Source organism: Lagenorhynchus albirostris, chromosome 11 (assembly GCF_949774975.1).
Source record: "Lagenorhynchus albirostris chromosome 11, mLagAlb1.1, whole genome shotgun sequence".
Classification (NCBI taxonomy): Eukaryota; Metazoa; Chordata; class Mammalia; order Artiodactyla; family Delphinidae; genus Lagenorhynchus; species Lagenorhynchus albirostris.
Window position 1 is genome coordinate 5,291,889 of NC_083105.1, and position 20,548 is coordinate 5,312,436.

General features: G+C 45.0%; 2 protein-coding genes across 2 annotated transcripts; both read left to right on the forward strand.

The window, feature by feature from the left end:
- The first annotated feature begins 9,511 nt into the window (after nucleotides 1-9,511).
- On the forward strand, nucleotides 9,512-9,931 carry LOC132529726 (inactive Ufm1-specific protease 1-like). The gene has a single exon (XM_060166602.1). It carries the CDS (start codon nucleotides 9,512-9,514, stop codon nucleotides 9,929-9,931), a length of 420 nt encoding a protein of 139 aa, XP_060022585.1.
- A 7,188-nt stretch (nucleotides 9,932-17,119) lies between these two features.
- RTL6 (retrotransposon Gag like 6) lies at nucleotides 17,120-19,633 on the forward strand. The gene is made up of 2 exons (XM_060165068.1): nucleotides 17,120-17,453; nucleotides 17,671-19,633. The coding sequence occupies exon 2, from the start codon at nucleotides 17,985-17,987 to the stop codon at nucleotides 18,702-18,704; it is 720 nt and encodes a 239-aa protein (XP_060021051.1). The 5' UTR covers nucleotides 17,120-17,453; nucleotides 17,671-17,984; the 3' UTR covers nucleotides 18,705-19,633.
- Nucleotides 19,634-20,548: the final 915 nt, after the last annotated feature.

Sequence of the window (20,548 nt, forward strand, 5' to 3'; positions counted from 1 at the left end):
AAATAAATTTATATAAAAACAATAACATTCCTTCTTGATCTTGATCTTGCAAGGGGCCACGAGGATGCTTAGATCCGAATCGTGTCAACTGTCAATAATATGTCGTTTAAGTTACCACAGAGCACTGAGTAGAGTCCCCTGTGCTATGCAGTAGGTTCTCATTAGTTATCTGTTTTATACACAGTAGTGTGTGTATATATGTCCATCCCAAATGGGAAGCAAATCCAAAAAAGAGGGGATATATATGTATACGTGTAGCTGATTCACTTTGCTGTATGGCAGAAACTAACACAACATTGTAGAGCAATTATACTCCAATAAAAATTAATAACAAAAACAAAACTCAGATTGCCACGTCACGGGACAAACAAACATATACAAGTTATGCTGTTTCCAACCTTAATTACTTCTTAAAAGTTTTATCATGAAATACATTCTGAAAAGAATGTACAACATGTTTGTGGTAAAATTTCGTAATAACAATATATATGTGCTTGGAATCATCATCAAGATTCATAAAAAATAACAACACTTCATTTAACGTTCAGCCTTCTGTCTCACAAAACCTACCTGTGTCTTAACTTCTAAGGGGCAGAACAGTTCTCAGCGCTTTCTGGAGGCTGCTCCTGGGTTATAATCCTCAATTTGGTTCAAATAAACATTTCTATTTCTTTCTTAGATCAACTGATTAATTTTTCGTCGACACTAGTGAGGCTGAACATTTCTTTATCTGTTTGCTGGCCTTTGGGTTCCCCCATCTAAGAACCGACTCTTCACTGTCTTTCCTCATTTTCCTGTTGAATGACTCTTTTTCTTATTGATTGGTGGGCATTCTCCATACATTCTGTCTGCTAATCCTTCCTGGTTATAACTTACGCAATTATCTTTTCTCATCTTCACTCTGGCTGGCCTTCATTTTATGTTGTGTGTGCACGTGTGCGTGCGTGCATGCGTGTGTGTGTATGTGCAGGAGTGCAAAGAAGTTCACCATATCGATGAACTGAATTTATCAATCCCCTCCATGTAGCTTGAGTTTTAGTGTCTCGTTTAGGGGATGCTTCCTAACTCTATGGTAAAAAATGATGTACTTCTACACTTTCTTCTAAAGATTTCAGAATTTTGCTACTCACTCTTAGATCTTTAATCTATGTATAATTGATTTTTTTTTTTTTTTTGCGGTACGCGGGCCTCTCACCGTTGTGGCCTCTCCCGTTGTGGAGCACAGGCTCCGGACGCGCAGGCTCAGCGGCCATGGCTCACGGGCCCAGCCGCTCCGCGGCATGTGGGATCTTCCCGGACCGGGGCACGAACCCATGTCCCCTGCAACGGCAGGCGGACTCTCAACCACTGCGCCACCAGGGAAGCCTGTACAATTGATTTTTGCATAGTGTATAGAAATAAATATGCCACAGCCTTCAATACAGCAGGGAAAAGTAAAAAGAATTAATGAACTTGAAAAAAAGAATTAATGAACTTGAAGTATGCCTGAAAAAATTATCCAGAACACAGTGCAGTGGGACAAAGTGACAGAAATATGAAGTAGACTGAGAAACATAGATAATGTACAGAGATCGCAGACTGAGAAGGAATAATAGCCTGGTCGCTGTGTTCCAGAAGAGCAGTGAGTGTGTGGGGCTGAGCAACGCTTGGGATGTTTATTGACAAATTTCCAGAACTAACGTGAGAGATCAATCCTTGAAATCAGGAAACCCAATCACTTCCAAACAGAAGAGGTAAGAGAAATTCACACTCAAAGTGGGAAAACTGGAGGGAGGGGGAGAGAGAGGGAGGCAGCAGGGGAGAATGAGAAGAATGGCTGGTTCTCACTAGCACAAAGCATGGTCTGAAGACAGCGGCAAATACCTTCAACATGCAGGAAGAAATGAACTACCTCTCCAGCAAAAATGCCTTTTAAGAATGAAGATAAAATAAAGACGTCTTCAAACATTCGAAAAACCGCAAGGGTTTGCCCCCACGGGCCTTCGTTAGAGAGAATTCAAGCAGAAGAAAGTGCTTTTTAGTGGAAGGTCAGATGAATGAGAAACAAGGATGAGCAAACACAGAGCTGAATATTCGGGCAAAATTGATTATGTAGAAGAACAACATTTCATGGGGTTGTAAATTTTGTATGATTTTACATTATCCGTTAATAATAGAGGCCAGAAAAGGAGTGATCACGGTTAAAATGGTTTAGGTTCTTGTGTTGTTTAAGATAAAGAGTAGAGCTTGCGATGAATCTCAGAATTCCTTATTAAAATTACTAGAGTAATGATTGAAGGAAGAAAAATAGGAATGTAACTTCCAAATGAATAAAGGGAGAAAATGGAAAGAGGAAAAAGAACTTAATCCAAAAGAAATCAAGGAAGGATCGAAAAAGACAGAATTGGTGGGACAATTTGAAAGCACCTAATGTGTTGGCAGAAATGAATCCAAATAGAATTATAATTACGATAGATACAAATAAAGTAAACTTGTAAACTCTACAGTTGAAAGATAAAGATTGTCATATTGGATTTTTAAAAAATCTAGCTATGTGCTATTAACAATAGATACACCTAAGACATAAGGGCATAAAAAAATGGAACGCCACTCACTAAAAGAAAGCTTAGAGGTGTATCGATACAAGGCCAATTGATTTTAATGTAAAACATTTTACTGGAGATTAAAAGTGCCACTTATAATGATAAACAGTTCAATTAACTAGGAATATATAACAATTAAAATGTTGTGCGTACTTAATAATAGACCAACAAAACATATAAAACAACAATTGACAAAATTATAAAGAGATAAATTCACCAATGTTGGGAACTTTTAAGATACCTCTCTCAGCAATTGTTAGATTAAGCAGATGAAAATTTAGGAAAAGTAGAGAATAGTTAAATAATAAAATCACTAAACCTTATATAAAGTTTCATATATATATATAACTATATATATGACTGTAGACATATATATAACTGTATAGACAACTGTGGAATACAAATTCTTTTCAAGCACACTTGGGCATTTATGAAAATGGACAATGAACTGGATCATTCTCTGATCACAATGCCTTTAAGTTTGAATAAATAATCTCTAGATAATTAGAAAAGATCTAGATTTGGAAATAAAAAATATACTTCCACATAATTCATGGCTCCAAGATTAAACTATAACGAAACTTATAAAATAATTGAATGAAGACAAAATACTAAATATCGAAACTTGAGGGATGCAGTGAAAATAGTATTTAGAGGGAAATTTATAGCCTCAAATGCTTATCTTATGTGGAGGGACCAACAGGATTGTCTAGCAAATGGCTCTGGACATTCGTGTGATCTACTACAGATATTCCTGTGAGCAGGGGCTCTCCTTCTTCCAGCAGCACAAATTCAACACCTCACTTGATCCCCAAGGCTAGCAGCTAGCATTCCAAGACAATCCCCTGCACAGATAGTGTTTACTCTGGGCTTCTTGCTGCCTAAGCCCCAAGAGTGCATTCTCTGCAGCCATACTGGTTTTCCATGTCTGACTACAAAAAGATGGAGAAGCGGGCAGGGATCATGCCTCCCATAAAATGTAATCCATGGCGTGTCCAGCAGCCCAGCTCAGGGCTGAGAGAGCCCCTGTGAGGCTACCAGAGTACCAGGCACTGTGAGTCTTTTCTTACCAGCCTTGGACTTGAGAGATTCCTCAAAAAATCCTGTCCTTTAATCCCACACAGATGGAATTGTGGTATTTGCCTTCTCCCTCTTTGCCATAACTCCACAAGAAGAAAGACGAAAACTGATGAGAACAAATTAAATGAGAGCATGTAAAGGAAAGGGAAATTGATCAGAATTTCCGCCCTCCAAAGGGCGCTTAACGCCATGCAACAACCACCCTCTGCTCACCCAGACCGCGATTCTCCGACTGTCCTAGAAAACGGTTCTGCACTTGCTTCTCTTCCTCAAATCTTCATCTCCTCCTCTTCACCTCTTTATCCCTCTCAGCTAACGAACTTCCTTCTTGTTAGGGGCTGAATTGCGTGTCCCCCTCCCCAACTTTGTGTGTTGAAATACTAACCCCTAGGACCTCAGATTGTGACTGCATTTGGAGATAGTGTTTTCAAAGAGGTGTTAAGGTTACATGAGGTCATATGGATGGGCCCTCATCCAATATGAATGGTGCCCTTATGAGAAGAGGAGATTGGGACACAGACATGCTGAGTGAAACCATCTATAGCAGCTGAGGAGAGAGGCCTCGGAAGGAAGCAACCCTGCCGACACCTGCATCTCACACTTGCAGTCTCCAGCACAATGGATTTCTGTTGTTTGACCATCCGATCATGTGGTACCTTATTCTGGTCACCTGAGCAAGCTCAAACACTCCTTTCACCAGGAGAATAGAAGCAACAAGAGGAGATATGCCATGAGCTCCTGCCACCTCACCTGCCCACATCCCACACCTCTGCTTCTCTCCTGTGACTGTGGAAGACTTCCCATGCTCCTGGTGGACCAGCTCCTCCCCCACTGTCTCTAGATCCTTCTCCTACTGAGGTCCCTCCCCCACTCCACATCCTCATTCTGGCCATTCTACCATCTTTCTCTTGCTTCATCAATGTTTCCTTAGTCACATAAACATACAAACATCATGTTATTTTCCCATCTTATAAAGTGGTTCTTGAGCTCGCTGTTTCTCCCTCCCCCGGCCACTGCCCACTCTCCCCTTCCCTTGCACAGTAAAACTCATGGCAAGAGGTGTGTTCATACTCACTGTCTCTTAGCCAATCTCCCTCCTCCAATTTTCTCTCTGCCCAGGTTCCCTTCTCTTTTCTAAAACTTTGTGTTGAGAAATATAATACACATACAAAGCACACAAAACACAAGTGTGTGCTTTATTAAATAACTATGAAAGGAAACGTCCGTGTGATTACTACTCGGGTTGAGAACCCCTCTGTTGCCTGTAATCTAGAAGACTAGGCACGTTCTCTCTTCCTCGTGATGGACCCTCTCCCTGCCTTGGGGTATTATTATCCTGAAGTTTGTAGTAGTAATTGTCTCATTTTTCTTAGCACACTTATCACCTAGTATGTACCCATAAGAAACAAAGTTTAGTCTTTCCTGGTTTTGAACTTTGTATAAAGAGATTATATGATACACGTTCTTTGTGTCTTCTTTCACTCATTACGATGTTTGGAAGACTCATCCTTGTAGGAGTAGCTCATTGATTTTCATCGCTCTGCAGGAGCAGTTCTCAAAGTGGGTCCCCAGAGCAGCCGCATCAGTGTCACCGGAAGCCTTGTTAGAAATGTAAATTCTTGGGTCCATCCCAGACCTATTGAATGAATCAGAAACTCTGGGGGTGGGGTCAACCCTCCCAGGAGATTCCGATGTACGCTAAAATTTGAGAATCATTACTAAACATTATTCCAGTTTATTTTTGCAGCCTACAGTTGATGAGCTTTTGCGTTATTTCCAGTTCTTTTGCTGTTATGAACATCACCGCTACGGACAGTCTTACACAGGGTTCCCACAGCACTTGTGCATGAGATTTGGGGGCAGGACTTCTGCTCCGTCCATTTTCGCCTTTCCTGATACATGCCAAGATGTTTTCTGAAGGGATTAGTATCAGCCTGGATCTAAGCAGAAAACAAAAGACACACTCAATCCAGGTAAATGAGGAGAGTTTGATAACAGAGATGATTTATAACAGTGTCCTGAGAAAAAGCCGTGTTTTCATTAAACTAAAAAACCAGTGGAGCACGGATGTACTTGGGATTGGTTGCAGCGAACATGTTATTCTTAGTTGCACCCAAATAATCTGTGATATTTTATCCATCAACAATGAGAAGTATTTTCATACATGCCATTTGAGAAATTAAGCTACAAAGATTTTTGTGACAAAGTTAGTATTGGATACAAAAACAGACCTCAGGCTCCTGGTGTTTCCTTTCTGGATTTTCTGCAGTCATTAATCAGTCCCTTGAAATGTTGGCGCCTTAGAAGACCTACTTTGTACATCAACCTAGTGCCTTAGAATGGGATTGAACTTTCTGTAAACGAGTCTTCTAATTATTTTGTTACACTGTGTTCAGAATCTGCTGGAGATCTTTAATCAAAGTATTCATTAAATGGGTGTCAAGAATTTTGAGCTTTGAAACTTTAGCGAATTGTAATTTTTAGAAACAATCCTTGCCAACGGGGAAACATTGAAATTCATCTCTACAAAAGCAAGGGAGGAGCTGAAGGAATTAAATGCTGAGCATTCCAATGTGTTCAAGTTCTGATTTTCACATTCCATAATTGTTTTTGGAATATCTCAACAATATTGGAAGAATATGGAATATCTCAACAATATGGGAAGAATCTTTTGGTGAGATTCCTAGTTTTAATTGGATAAATTTATATTCTGTACTGGAATGGGAGGAAATCAAGAAGGCCTACAATTTTGCAGTCTTTAAATTTGATGAAACACTCAAAAGAATAATAAACAAAATTTGAGGGAACGTTTTGGCTTATGAAAATATTTGTCATAGAACGGTAGCCTATTCTGTCAAAACTGAGTTAAAATGACAACTTATGGAGCTATTTGAGCTGGAATATTTATACATTCAATTAAAAAATAGAATTGAGGGACTTCCCTGGTGGCACAGTGGTTAAGAATCCGCCTGCCAATGCAGGGGACACGGGTTTGAGCCCTGGTCCGGGAAGATCCCACGTGCCGCGGAGCAACTAAGCCCGTGCGCCACGGCTACTGAGCCTGAGCTCTAGAGCCCGTGAGCCAAAACTACTGAAGGCTGTGCGCCTAGAGCCCATGCTCCACAGCAAGAGAAGCCACAGCAATGAGAACCCCGCGCACCGCTACGAAGAGTAGCCCCCGCTCGCCGCAACTAGAGAAAGCCCGCACACGGCAACGAAGACCCAACACAGCCAAAAATAAATAAATAAACAAGTAAACAAACAAATAAATTTATTTTAAAAATAGAATTGAGAATATCTTCCATTTACTAAAGTTTTTCTGAGTTTACCTGGTACCTTAGTACCCATAGGAAGAGGACTTTCTCAATTAAAATCTAGTCTACAAAGAAGAGTTGGTGGAAAATATCAACAGATTTAAATTTATCATCACAGAATGCAACTCGAAGTAAGACTGCAAGCGATGTTATGACAAAACAAAGAATAATAAGACCATATTGAAAAAAAGAGCATTCTTCACAAAAGTATCAGTGTCATGGCCATAGAACAATATAATAAACTAATTCGTTGGGCCATAAACAAAGTTTCAGAAAACGCATTAGTTCAATTATCAACTTGTTCAGCTCTCAAAAGCATGCCGGTTTGAACGATGACCATACCCATGAGAAGACTTTGACATGGTGGCCACCTCTCCTCCTCCCTGAAGCCTATTCTTGGCTTCCACGGTTTCCTTCTTCCCTTCTGGCCACTCTTCAGCAGGTCCCCCTCATTTCCTAGACCTCTAAACCATGGACTGCACAGCTCTCAACCCTTTGCTACTTTTTGTTTATGCTCTCTTCCTGGTCTGAACCACCATCTGTCTATAAATAACTTTCCAAGGGACCTTTCCCCAGAACTCCAAGATCACATCCAGAGCCAGCTGGATATTCCACTAGAAGGTATGGAAAACGTCCCCCCAGCTCCACTCTCAGTGATGTCCTCCCTAGCAAAGCCCCCTTCACGTGCATGTGTAATAAACAATACAGAGAGAACTGTGTACCCTTTACTCCATTCCCCGCAATGGTAACGTCTTACAAACTCATGGTGCACCATCACAACCAAGATATTGACCTTGATAGAGTCAAGAAACAGAAGATCCTCCTGTTGCCCTTTTATAGCCACACCCACTTCCCTTCCACTTCAGTGCCTCCTGACGTTTTCATTTCTCTGGGATAAGTGTCTGCAGTGCAATCGCTGGGTTCTATGGCTGTTGCACTCTTAGTTTTGAAAAGAAATTGTCACAGTTTTCCAGAGTGGGTGGGCAGATTTGCATTCCCATCAGCAACGTATCCGGGTTATCTGCATCCCCACTGACATTTGGTGTTGTTACTATTTTTTATGTTAGCCATTCTCATATGTGTGTAATGGTATCTCTTTATGGTTTTAATTTTCATTTCCCTAATGGCTAATGATGGTAAACATTTTTTCATGTGTTTATTTGCCATCTGTATAGCCTCTTGGGTGAAATGTCTCTTCATCATGTATTTGGCCCATTTTCTAATTGCGTTGTTTGTTGTTTTACTGTTGAGGTTTTTTTTTTTTTTTTGCGGTACGCGGGTCTCTCACTTCTGTGGCCTCTCCCGTTGCGGAGCACAGGCTCCGGACGCGCAGGCCCAGCGGCCATGGCTCACGGGCCCAGCCGCTCCGCGGCATGTGGGATCTTCCCGGACCGGGGCACGAACCCGTGTCCCCTGCATCGGCAGGCGGACTCTCAACCACTGCGCCACCAGGGAAACCCAACTGTTGAGTTTTGAGAGTTCTTTATGTTTTGGATACCCGTCTTTTGTAGGCCATTTTCTCCTAATCTCTGGTTTGTATTTTCATACTCTTAACAGAGTTCTTCACAGAGCAAAAGTTTTAAATTGCAATGGAGTCCAATTTATCAATTTTTCCTTTTATGGATCATGCTTTTGGTGTCAAATCTAAGATTTCTTTGCCTAGCCCTGCAAAGATTTTATCTATTTAAAGTTTTATATTTTACATTTAAGTCTGTGATCCATTTTGAGATAATTTTTGCATAAGATGTGAGACAGATTAAGTTTTTTTTTTTTTTTTAAACCTATGAATGTTCAATTACTCCAACACCGTTTGTTGAAAAAGCTATCTTTCCTCCATTGGGTTGCTTTTGCATCTTTGTCAAATATCAATTGGACATATTTGTATGGGTCTATTTCTGGGTTCTCTATTCTGTTCCATTGATCTATATGTCTATCCCTCCACCAATATAATACAGTCTTAATTACTGTAGCTATATTACAAGTCTTGAATCGGGCAGACTGATATATCTCACTTCATTATTCTTTTTCGAAATTGTTTTAGCTATTTTCTTTAGCTAGGTCCTTTGCCTTTCCATATATATTTTAGAATAATCTTCTGTATATCTACAAAAAATCTTGGCTCATCGCCGCGGGGCGCGCCTGGGGTCGGGGGAGAGCGACCCCAGGGCCCTTTCGCCTGCCCACAGTTCGCCCAAGACTCGGGGCCGAGAGGAAGCGCTAGAGCCCAGAGTTCTCCCTGGAGTTCGCCCCGCGCCGCCTGCAGGACGCATCTGCCTGGCCCGGCGACCGCCGCTCCCGCCCACCGCCCTGGAGCCGCTGAAGGACGTCCACCTGGGCCGGGCCCCGCCCGGCCGCGGCCGCGCTCGCCTGGCCCTCCTCTCGGGCCATTACATTTACTACCATTACGGCTGCGACGGCGTGGACGACCGGGGCCGGGACTGCGGCTACCGCACTCTGCAAACGCTGTGCTCGTGGCCAGAGGGCCGGCCGGCGGGCGTACCCGAACCGGCTGCAGTGCAGGCGGCCCTGGAGGACATGGGCGACAAGCCCCCCGGGCTCCGGGGCTCTCGGGGATGGATCGGCTGTGTAGAGGCCAGCCTCTGCCTCGACCACTTCGGGGGTCCCCAAGGGTGCCCATGTCACGTGCCCCGTGGAGCAGCGCTTCTGGGGGAACTGGAGAGGCTCTGTTCCCACTTGGCAGGGGCCTGGGGGGGGCCTGTAATGGTTGGAGGGGATGCGGATGCCCAGTCAGAGGCGTTGCTTGGCCCAGGCACGGAAGCCTACGTCCTGGTATTGGACCCTCACTGCTGGGGTGATCCGAAAAACCCCCGTGAACTACAGGCTGCTGGGTGGGTGGGCTGGCGAGAGGTAAGCTCAGCCTTTGACTCCAACTCCTTCTACAACCTGTGCTTGACCAGCTGTGACTCGGAAAGGCAGCTGCCCTCCCTGGATTGAGGTTAAGGACCCAGAACTGAGCCGGCTCTAGCGCTAGCCCGTTGAGCTACCCCATCTCAAAGGCAGAGGCTGCCTGATGTCAGACCCCCAGGAAGTCCCAGCAGAGCCTGGGATCTTTGGTGTCAATGAAGTGGCAAGGCCCAGCACACCCCCCCCCCGCCCCAAAAAAATAAATCTTGCGTGGGCTTTGATAGACACTGCATGAAACCTGCATATCATTTTGGGGAGAACTGACTCTTTATTGTGTTGATTCTTCCAAACTATTTCACCGTGCATCTCTTTCTCTATTTAAATCTTTTAAAATTTAATTTTTAATTTAATTTAATAAAATTTAATTTGATCAGTGTTTTATTGTTTTCTGCATACAAATCCTGTACAAATTTTGTTAGATATACATCTATGTATTTTTGAGTGATTGTATATGGTATTGTATTTTAAATTTCGCTGACCTTGTGTCCATTGTTAGCATATACAAATAAAATTGATTCCTGTATATTCACCTGCATCTTGTGACCTTGCTGAATTCACTTATTGTTCTAGGAAGTTGTTATTGTTGTTTTGGGTAAATGCTTTGGGATTTTCTATGTAGACAGTCGGGCCAACTGCAAGTAAGGACAGTTTTATTTCTTCCTTTCCAATCTGAACGTCTTTTATTTCCTTTTTTTCCTTTCCTCATTGCTCTGGCTAGAACTCCCAGCACTATGTTGAATGAAAATAGTGAGAGGGAACGTCCTGGCCTTGTTCCCATTCTTGGGGGAAAAGCACACTCAGTCTTGACCATTAAGTATGAAGTTAGCTATTGGGTTTTTGTAGAAACTCCCTATCAAGTCGAGGAAGTTCCCCTCTGTGCTCATTTTTCTGTGACTTTTGATCATGAATGGCAGCTGGCTTTTTTTTTAAAGATCTAACTCACATACTATAAAATTCCCTTTTAAAAAGTATACAATTTAGTGGGTTTTAGTATATTCACAATGTTGTGCAACCATCAACACTAACTCTGGAATATTTTCATCACCCCAGAAAGAAACCCTGTCCCCTTCAGCAGTCACTCTCCCTTTCCTCCTTCTCCCCAGAGCCTGGAAACCAGGACCCTGCTTTCTGTCTCTATGGGTTTGCCTACAGAGGACATTTCATAGAAATAAAATCATACAATATGTAGCCCTTGTGTCTCACTTCTTCCACTTAGCATAGTGCCTCCAAGGTTCATCCATGTGGTAGCACACACCAGTACAGTCAGCCCTCTGTGTTCGTGGGTTCTGCATTTGTGGATTCAACCAACCGTGGATCAAAAATATTTGAAAAATTTCCAGAAAGTTCCAAAAAACAAAACTTGAATTGTCTGTGCATGGCAACTATTTAGATAGTGTTTACACTGTATTTATCACTATTTATATAACATTTACATTGTATTAGGTGTTATAAGAATCTAGAGATGATTTAAAGTATATAGGAGGATGTGTATAGGTTATATGCAAATACCATGCCATTTTATATAAGGGACTTGAGCACCCACAGATTTTGGTATCCATGGGGGGTCCTGTAACCAGTCCCCCATGGCACTGAGGGACAAGAGTGTTTCACTCCTTTTTATGGCTGATTAATATTCCATTGTACTGTGATACCACATTTTGTTGATCCATTCATCAATTGGTGAACATGCAGGTTGGTTCCTTTTTTTTTTTCTATTATGAGTAATGCTTCTGTGAACATTCATGTACAAATGTTCATGTAGACACGTGTTTTCAATCATCTTGGGCATATGCCTAGGAGTGGAATTGCTGGGTTATATAGAAACTCTATGTTTAGCTCTTTGAGAAACTGTTCAACGGTTTTACAGTAGCTGCACCATTTTACGTTCCCACCGGCTATGTATAAGAGTCCCAGTTTTTCTGCATCTTCACCAACATTTGTTATTGTCTGCCTTTTAGATTATAGCAATACTGGGGAATGTGAAGTGATATCTCATTATGGTTGTGATTAGCATTCTCCTAAAGGTTAATGATGTTTAGTATATTTTCATGTGCTTATGTGCCCTTTGTATATCTTCTTGAGAGAAACGTCTATTCAAATACTTTGCCCATTTAAAAAACTTGGGTTATTTGTCTTTCTTATTATTGAGCTGTAAGAATTCTTTATATATTTTGGGTAGTAGACCCTTGTCAGATATATGATTTGCAAATATTTTCTCCCATTCTGTGGGTTATCTTTTCACTTTTTTGCCAGTGTCCTTTGAAATAAAAAGTTTTAAATTTTGGTGAAATTCAATTTACCTATTTTTTTCTTTTGTCACTTGTACTTTGGTGCCATATCAAAGAAACTGTTGTCCAATCTAAGCTCACAAAGAAAATCCCTAGGTTTTCCTCTAAGAGTTTTATAGTTTTAGCTCTTACATTTAGGTCTTTGATCCATTTGAGTTAATTTTTGTATAGGGTGTGAGGTAGGAGGTCTAACTTCATTCTTTGCTATGGATAACCAGTCTCAGAAAAGACTATTCTTTGGTCACTAAATTGTTTTGGCACCCTCCTTCAAATAAATTGACTAAATGTTAGGATTTATTTCTAGTCTTTCAATTCTATTCCATTCTTCTATGGCAGATCATACATTCTTGATTACCGTAGATTTGTAGATAAATATTGATATTGAAGGCTCTGTTGTCAAGTGCATATATGGTCATAATTGTTGTCTTGATGAATAGATCCTTTTATCACTACAAAATATCCTTCTTTTTCTCTAGTAACAATTTTTGTCTTGAAGTCTGTTCTGTCTGATATTAGTGTAACCATTCCAGTGCTCTTTTTAGCTTGAGTGGTATATCATTTTTCATTCTTTTGTTCAACTTACTTGTGTCTGTGAATCTAAAGTGTGCCTCCTGTGGATAGCATCAAATTGGGTCATTTTAAAAATCCATTTTGCCAATCTCGACCTTTCAAGTGGAATGGTTAATCCATTTACATTTAATGTATTATTGATAATGTAGGATTTACATCTGCCATTTTGTTATTTGTTTTCTATATGTCCTATTTTCTTTGTTCCTCTATTCCTCCATTACTGCCTTCTTTCATATAAAATAGATATTTGTTACTGTACTATTTTAATTCCCTTGTCATTTCTTTCACATATTTTTTGAATTATATTCTTAAGGTTGCCCTGAGGATTACAATTAATATCCTAACTTATAAAAATCTAGTTTGGATTAATACCAACTTAATTTCCAACGGTTTAGAAAACTTTACTTCTAAATAGCTCCATCTCCTCCTTACCCGCTTTGTGCTATTATTATCAGGCAAAGTACATTTTTAAAAATAAATTTATTTATTTATTTAATTTATTTTTGGCTGTGTTGGGTCTTCATTGCTGCGTGTGGGCTTTCTCTAGTTGCAGCAAGTGGGGGCTACTCTTCAGTGCAGTGCATGGGCTTCTCATTACGCTGGCTTCTCTTGTTGTGAAGCACAGGCTCTAGGCACGTGAGCTTCAGTAGTTGTAGCACGTGGGCTCAGTAGTTGTGGTGCACGGGCTTAGTTGCTCCGCGGCATGTGGTATCTTCCCGGACCAGGGCTCAAACCGTGTCCCCTGCATTGGCAGGTGGATTCTTAACCACTGTGCCACCAGGGAAGTCCCTACATTTTGAATATATTGTATGCTCATTAGTATAGATTTGTAATTTTTGCTTTACACAGTTGTCTTTTCAATAATACAGGAGAAAATAGAGTTACAAACAAAAATACACTTATACTGTCTTTTTAATTTACCTATGTTTGTACCTTTACTGGGGCTCTTTATCTTTGATATGAATTCCAGTTACTGCCTAATGTCCTTTCATTTTAGTCTGAAGGACCTCTCTTTATTATTTTTTGTAGGGCCAGTCTGCTAGTGATGAATTCTCTCCAGTTTTATTTACCTGGAAATGTCTTAATTTTCCCTACATTTTTGAAAGAGAGTTCTGCTGGGTAAAGAATTCTTCATTGATAGTCCTTTTCTTTCAGCACTTTAATTCTATCTTCCCATTGCCTTCTGGCTCCCATGGTTTCTGACGAGGAACAAACTGTTAATTTTATTGATGACACCTTATATAGATCACTTTCTTCTCTCTTGCTGCTTTTGAAATTTTCTCTTTGTCTTTGACTTTCAAGAGTGTGATGATGATGTGTCTAGGTGTTTGAGTGTATCCTACTCGGAGTTTGTTGAGCTTCTTGGATGTGCAGATTAATGTATGTCATCAAATTTGGGGAAATTTTTTGATTTCTCTGATACCATCCCTGGCAGGGGGTGGGGTGGGGAACGTCATTTTAGCTTGACAAGTGTGGAAGTCTCAGCTCCTTACTTAGCCTTTGCTGGCACGAATAGTGATGGGGCCACTGATTTTTCTGCAGCATTTGGCTGGAGTAGAGTGGTTACTGTCTAAGTATTCCATCTTCATAGGCTATCTCTTTCCTCATTCTTTGGCTTGAGAGGGCAGGCTTTTTGGAGGAGCTTTTTTTTTCTGTATGCCTCTTCCAGATTGCCAGCTTCTTTGGCTGCAAATCTGAGCTATATGATACAAAAGAATACCGCAATCTAGCCAGTCTGCCTTTTTTCTTCCACCTTTTTTTTCAGTTGTTTTCAGTTGTGCTTTGCTGAAAGAATAGGGAAGCATGAAACTACTCCATCTTCCCAGAAATGGAAATTGACTATATTTCTTTTTAGAAGGTACTTTTTCATAGCCACCTTATCTTGTTACATTTCTGCTTCCCCCACCCCCATTGTCTGTTCTTTTCACAAATGTTATTCCTTCATTAGTCTCATTGAGTATCCTAAGTATGCTTACTTAAAGTCTTTTTTTCCAGACTGTTCTATTATTTAATTTCACCTGGAGTTAATTCATATTATGATTATTGATTTTGGTGGCCATTATTCTTAGCATTAGATGTCTTCATGGGCTTCAGAGTTTTGATTTTTAGGCTCAATTTTGGGTAAAAGGGTATCTTTCACTTTCTTTCCCTCTTTGTGTACTCAACCCCCCTCCATCTTGAGGCCCCTTCTCCCCCTGGTCTAGCAGTTTGGGGTCACTCCAGTGATGCCTGGTCTGCAGTACAGAAACGTGTTTTATATTGGTGGTTCACAATTCCTGGCCCTCTGGGGTCTACTTGTCAGCCATGGGGCATGAGATTAATGATATTGGATGTTCTCCCTTGTCCTAGGGCCACACCTTCACAGAAGGTGTTGCCCCATGAAATGGTTGAAGAGATTTTTCAGACTCCTCTTTGACATAGGGGTGAACACTCTCTCCCCTCATTTCAAATAGGAATCCTGACTCTGTTTCCAGCCTTGTGTCCTCATTATGCCTTGGGATCCAGAGTCCAGCAAGCCCATGGCTTTGTCCATACTTAGCAGTTTGTGTTTCTGGACCACAGTGGAGTTTATATTGCTTTTGAGCCCAGCCAGATCCTCTCAACACTTTATTGTATAGTTTATTGTTGTGTGTTTGCGGCAGAGAGCAACAACTCACAGCCTGAATCATAGCATTATCTGGATCTGAAGCCAAATACTCTGTTTTTCTTATTTTAATATTTATTTTCATCTTTATTTAGCTCTATTTTATGCAATGCCACTTTGTATCCTGTTTGAGATAGGTGAAATACAAATAAATTATATATTTCTTCAAGTTCATGTTTCATCATTTCTCAAATCAAGGCGCACCTTATATTAAATGCATCTGAGAATTTAAGATGTATGGTGTCAACCACACCTGGAAATGCAGCAGACACTTCACTCATATGCACAGAAACCAGTAACCTGCGGAGGTGCGATCCGGGCGCTGAGGGCAGAAAAACCGGTGGGGTGACTCACAGGAATGGATTCCTCTGTGTGTTTGGAAAAAGTGGGAGGGGTAGAGGGGTATAGGACAACTTCTGCATTTGAAGTCACCGACCTCAGGCAAGATGAATGCAGCTCCTGCCTCCTCGTGAGGTGGGAGAACTCACAGAAGCAGTTTAAGGAAACATTGTCTCCTTTCTTTCCCCTCTTGCTTCATGTACTAGACATTTTCAGCTGGTCGCAAAAGGTGCACTTTTTGTCACACTGGGGTACACACAGTTGTGGCCACAGCTAGACTATCTCTTCCAAGTGCTGACACCCTCATGTTCCAACTCCCATTTTATAGAAGCAAAAACTGTAAAGGCATGAGTGAAGCCGACTCTGCCCAGGCCTGCCAGAGGGGTGCAAGTGGCTGCCAGTAGTTCAGCCTCCTTGAAGACGGTGTCCTCGAAACACTGGCAATGGTGGGCGTCTTTTCTCTCCATTCATGCTCCATCCTGGAATCGACCATTTAGAAGCAGCTCAGCAAGGTCAAGTGGGAAAGGCATCCAGTTCCTGAGTCAAATAGCTCATACACTTTGGCCCAGTAATTTCACTCCTGGGCAATTACCCTGGCAAAGCTGGCAGAGGAAGGGGCTAGGATTCATACACAAGGGAGGTTTATAAAACTTCCACATGTAAAATAAGATGGAGCTCTATCAAAAGGGGCATATTAAATAAACTGGGTACACGATTTCATTGGAACATAGGCAGTAATTGAAAACTATGCTTTTGAAATAGTTTTAATGGAAAATGCTCAAATTCAGTGTGCTATTAAGGTCGCAAAGCATAAGGTACCATAATTAATATTTATTTATTTAATTATTTATGGCTGTGCCACGCAGCTTGTGGAATCTTAATTTCCCCGCCAGGGATCCAACCCGTGCCTCCTGCAGTGAAAGCATGGAGTCCTAACCACTGGACCACCAGGGAACTCCCAATAATTGATATTTTGTAATAGAATATATCATAGAAAAGTGACTGGATGGAAGTAGAGAAATATCACTATTTGTTCTCGCAGGTGGAGGGACTCTGAATATAAACTTTTTCAAACAAGACTTCTCGGATATCAAAATTTTCTACAGTGAATATACACTACATTGAACTCATTGAAGTTACAGTATGTAAAGCAAACTTCGTTAAAAAAAATTACAACCTATACAAAAAGAGCTTTACTAGCAGTCTTAGAAAGAATTTAAATAATTCTTAAGTATTTAAATAATTTAAATTTTAATAATTCTTAATTATTCATAATAATAAAATCAGTCATCACTGATTGGCTGCTGAGGACCGGCACAGAGCAGTTGCCCAGGAGGCGGGGCTGGGCGCGCCATTTCCGGGGCGGGGCCTCGGCCGCGCGCGAGCCGGTGGTCTCCATGGCAACCAGCGGGGCCCAAGCGAGGCGAGCCTGGAGCCGCCACCGCAGCCGCGCAGGCCCCGCCCGCACCCTGGCCGCTCAGCCACTAGCCCTCCGCCGCGACCCCGGGCCCGGTCCCAGCTCGGCTGGTGTTCCCGCCAGAGGCTGCCCGCGCCTGCCTCCTGCCGCCGCCGCCCGGGCCTGACCTGACCGGGAAGCAGTTCCGGCGGGCCGCCGCCGTGACTCATCTGCCTGCCCGCATTCCCCGATCGGGCCATCTTGGTCGCGGCCGGCGCGGCAGACGGAGCCGCGGAGGAAGCCGCGGAGACCCAGGTACGCGCCCGCCGCCCGCCCCAGGCCCCGGCGCCGCCGCGGGTGCATCGGCCCTTTGTTCTGCCCCAGGTGGGCGCCGGGCCCAGCGTAGGGAGGGGGCCTCGGCGGGGGCGCCCGCCTCGCCGCCCGCTCTTTGCTCCTCCCACGCCGCGTCCCTTACTTCTAACCCCCGTTTCCGCAGTCGAAACCGTTTTTAAACCATGTTTTCGTCCTTCAGGGCCCAGAACAAGTCCACCCTCCTGTGCAGCCCGCCATGGCCTTGTGAGGGCGGCGATCAAGGAGCCACATCCGGAGCTGGGGATCCCCGAGGGTCTGCACCCCTTGCCTGGTCTGGCTGTGCTCATCTGTCGGTCCGTCTGCCCTGCCTTCTTGTTTGGGCTTCTGAGCCACGCTGGGTCTTGAACCCTACCCTTTCCTTGATTTCTCTCTTGGTCTACCCAATTTTAGCATTACAGGTGCTCAGGTTCTGGGATACCCAGACCCCCTTCTCCCGCTTCATCCGTCTCAGCCTTAGGCCGACCTCTGGCCACCATGGTTCAACCCCAGACCGCAAAAGCTGAAACCCCAGCCTCTGCAGCGTCTACCAATGCCCAAATGGATGACGTCATCGACACCCTGACTTCCCTGCGCCTCACCAACTCCGCGCTGAGGCGGGAGGCCTCGACCCTGCGGGCAGAGAAGGCCAACCTCACCAACATGCTGGAGAGCGTGATGGCGGAGCTGACCTTGTTACGCACCCGGGCTCGGATTCCCGGGGCGCTGCAGATCACCCCACCCATCTCGGCCATTACCTCCAATGGGACCCGGCCGATGACGACGCCTCCCACCTCGCTGCCCGAGCCCTTTTCCGGAGACCCTGGCCAGCTGGCGGGGTTCTTGATGCAGATGGACAGATTCATGATCTTCCAGGCCTCGCGCTTCCCCGGAGAGGCCGAGCGAGTGGCGTTCCTCGTGTCCCGGCTGACCGGGGAGGCGGAGAAGTGGGCGATCCCCCACATGCAACCCGACAGCCCCTTGCGAAACAACTATCAGGGATTCCTGGCCGAGTTGCGGAGAACCTACAAGTCTCCGCTGCGGCACGCCCGGCGCGCCCAGATCAGAAAGACTTCGGCCTCGAATCGAGCCGTGCGGGAACGGCAGTCGCTCTGCCGCCAGCTGGCCGCCACGGGCACGGTGCCCTGCCCTGTGCACCCAGCCTCCAATGGGACCAGTCCAGCCCCGGCCCTGCCCACCAGAGCTCGGAACCTTTAGGAATCGGCCACCACCCTGGTCCGTCTGCCGCCACCCAGGTAGCATACCCCTTTTGCTGCGTAGAAAGAAGTGTCCGTACCACACAGCATCGCCCTTGTTTGAAGACATCCCTTCCCGCCTCTCTCGTTCCATAAGGACATCTGTCATTGCTCCTGGGCGCCCTGTGACCCACCTTGCTTCCTGGTATCGCGTGCTAGCTTGGAACCTCCGTTGCATGTTTCCCTTCTCTCGCTTGCAATTCCAGCTCTTCTAGTGACCACAGCTCTGCTGCTGGGTCACGCTGACCCCGCAACACACTTTGGACCATTGGGGCTGACCTTTCCCAGCCTGACCAGGTTCACAGACGCTCGTCTTCCACCCTCTGCGGCCCCACGGCAGCTCCCCACCTGGCTGCCCTGTTCTCAGTAGTGAGCTTGCTGATGGCAGAAAGAAGCCCTTTTGGCCAGGCGGGTGGCTTGATGGGGGTACCTGGAGAGGAGAGCCTGGCATCCTGCGCGTAGGTGATTGCCAGCCCTGCCAGGGCCCAGCGTAGCAGGCAGGGGCCTCGTCTCTGCTGTCCGCGGCCGAGGATCAGAGCTGGGAGTGGTTCTAGCGTTTCCGGGGGGCCGGCTCCACTCTGCACATGAGTATGCAGTCCTCGTGCCCCACGGCTGCCACTGGGAAAGACTGCTACTGCGGCCTTAGGGGGGGCCCCCGCAGGCTGCACCCCCATCAATGCCTGGCTTTAGCTGCCAGTGTTCTGATACGCCAGGACTGGGGGGAATCCGGAACTCGCCTGCTAGGCAGGTCGTTGTGGCTTGGGATCACTGGGCGTTTCCATCAGGCCTCCACAGGCAGCACATACACGCCCATCCCTGCCTGAGACCCCCGGCAGGCTGAGGGTGGGCTCTAGAGGCTCACTTTGCTGCCCTGGACCCCCCGTGGGAATCAGCAGTCCCCCCTCCTCTTTGCCCACTGGCACTTGGTGGTGCGCTTGTCTAGCTTGAGACCTGTTCCCTTCTCCCTGCAGGGGACATGTGGCCTTCACCTCAGCCCCTTGAGCCACACATACGGTCTCTAGGTCTCCAAAGCCTCTGTGTAGCGTGTCCTCCCCAGGCCTGGGCTGTCCATCAGACGTCCAGCCTTTGTCCCAGAAAACATGGACTCAGGGCTGGAGACCCAACTCCTCTGGGATGCGTCACTGAACCCTTAAGGAGAGAGGGTGTCTGCCTCTGCAGCCCCGGCCAAGGCCTTGCTGGCGTTTGCAAAGGAAAAGAGCTGCGGACTGCCTTGGTCCTAATGCGGTGACGGTGCAGAGCTGGTGCCCGTGTTCTGATTCTGAGGGACGAACCTGTGCCTCTTAGTGGTGGGTGGCCTTCACGGGGGACGCCCAGAACCACTTTCTAAATGAGTCTTGGCCAAGCCCTTTGGACCGTGGTGCTCCCACCATATTTCAATGCCAAATGAACCGCATTTCCATGACCACCCGGGCGGTGGGAGATGGGCTGTCCTACCTTGGGTTCATCTGCCCCTGTTCTGCTGGTCCTGGCCCGACGGCCGGAGGACAGCCTCTGTGCACCCCTGCAGGCCTACGTCTTGGGACCCCCAGTGGTTGGCTTCTAGGGCCCATCCCCTCTTCCTAAGAGTTTCCATGATGCAGGGGAAAGTGACTGCGCTCCTGAAGCAACCACCGCCTACAGGGTCAAGGGTGATCAGTGGTTGCTGGGGTTCGTGGCCCACTGCTGCCCACTCATCATAAACTCCGTTAGCCCAGTTGCCCTGCTGAACCACTGCCTGAACCCAGGCTTCAGGCCCCCCTGGATTCCAGCCGAGGCTGTTCAGGCGGGACCATGGTGCTCATTAAG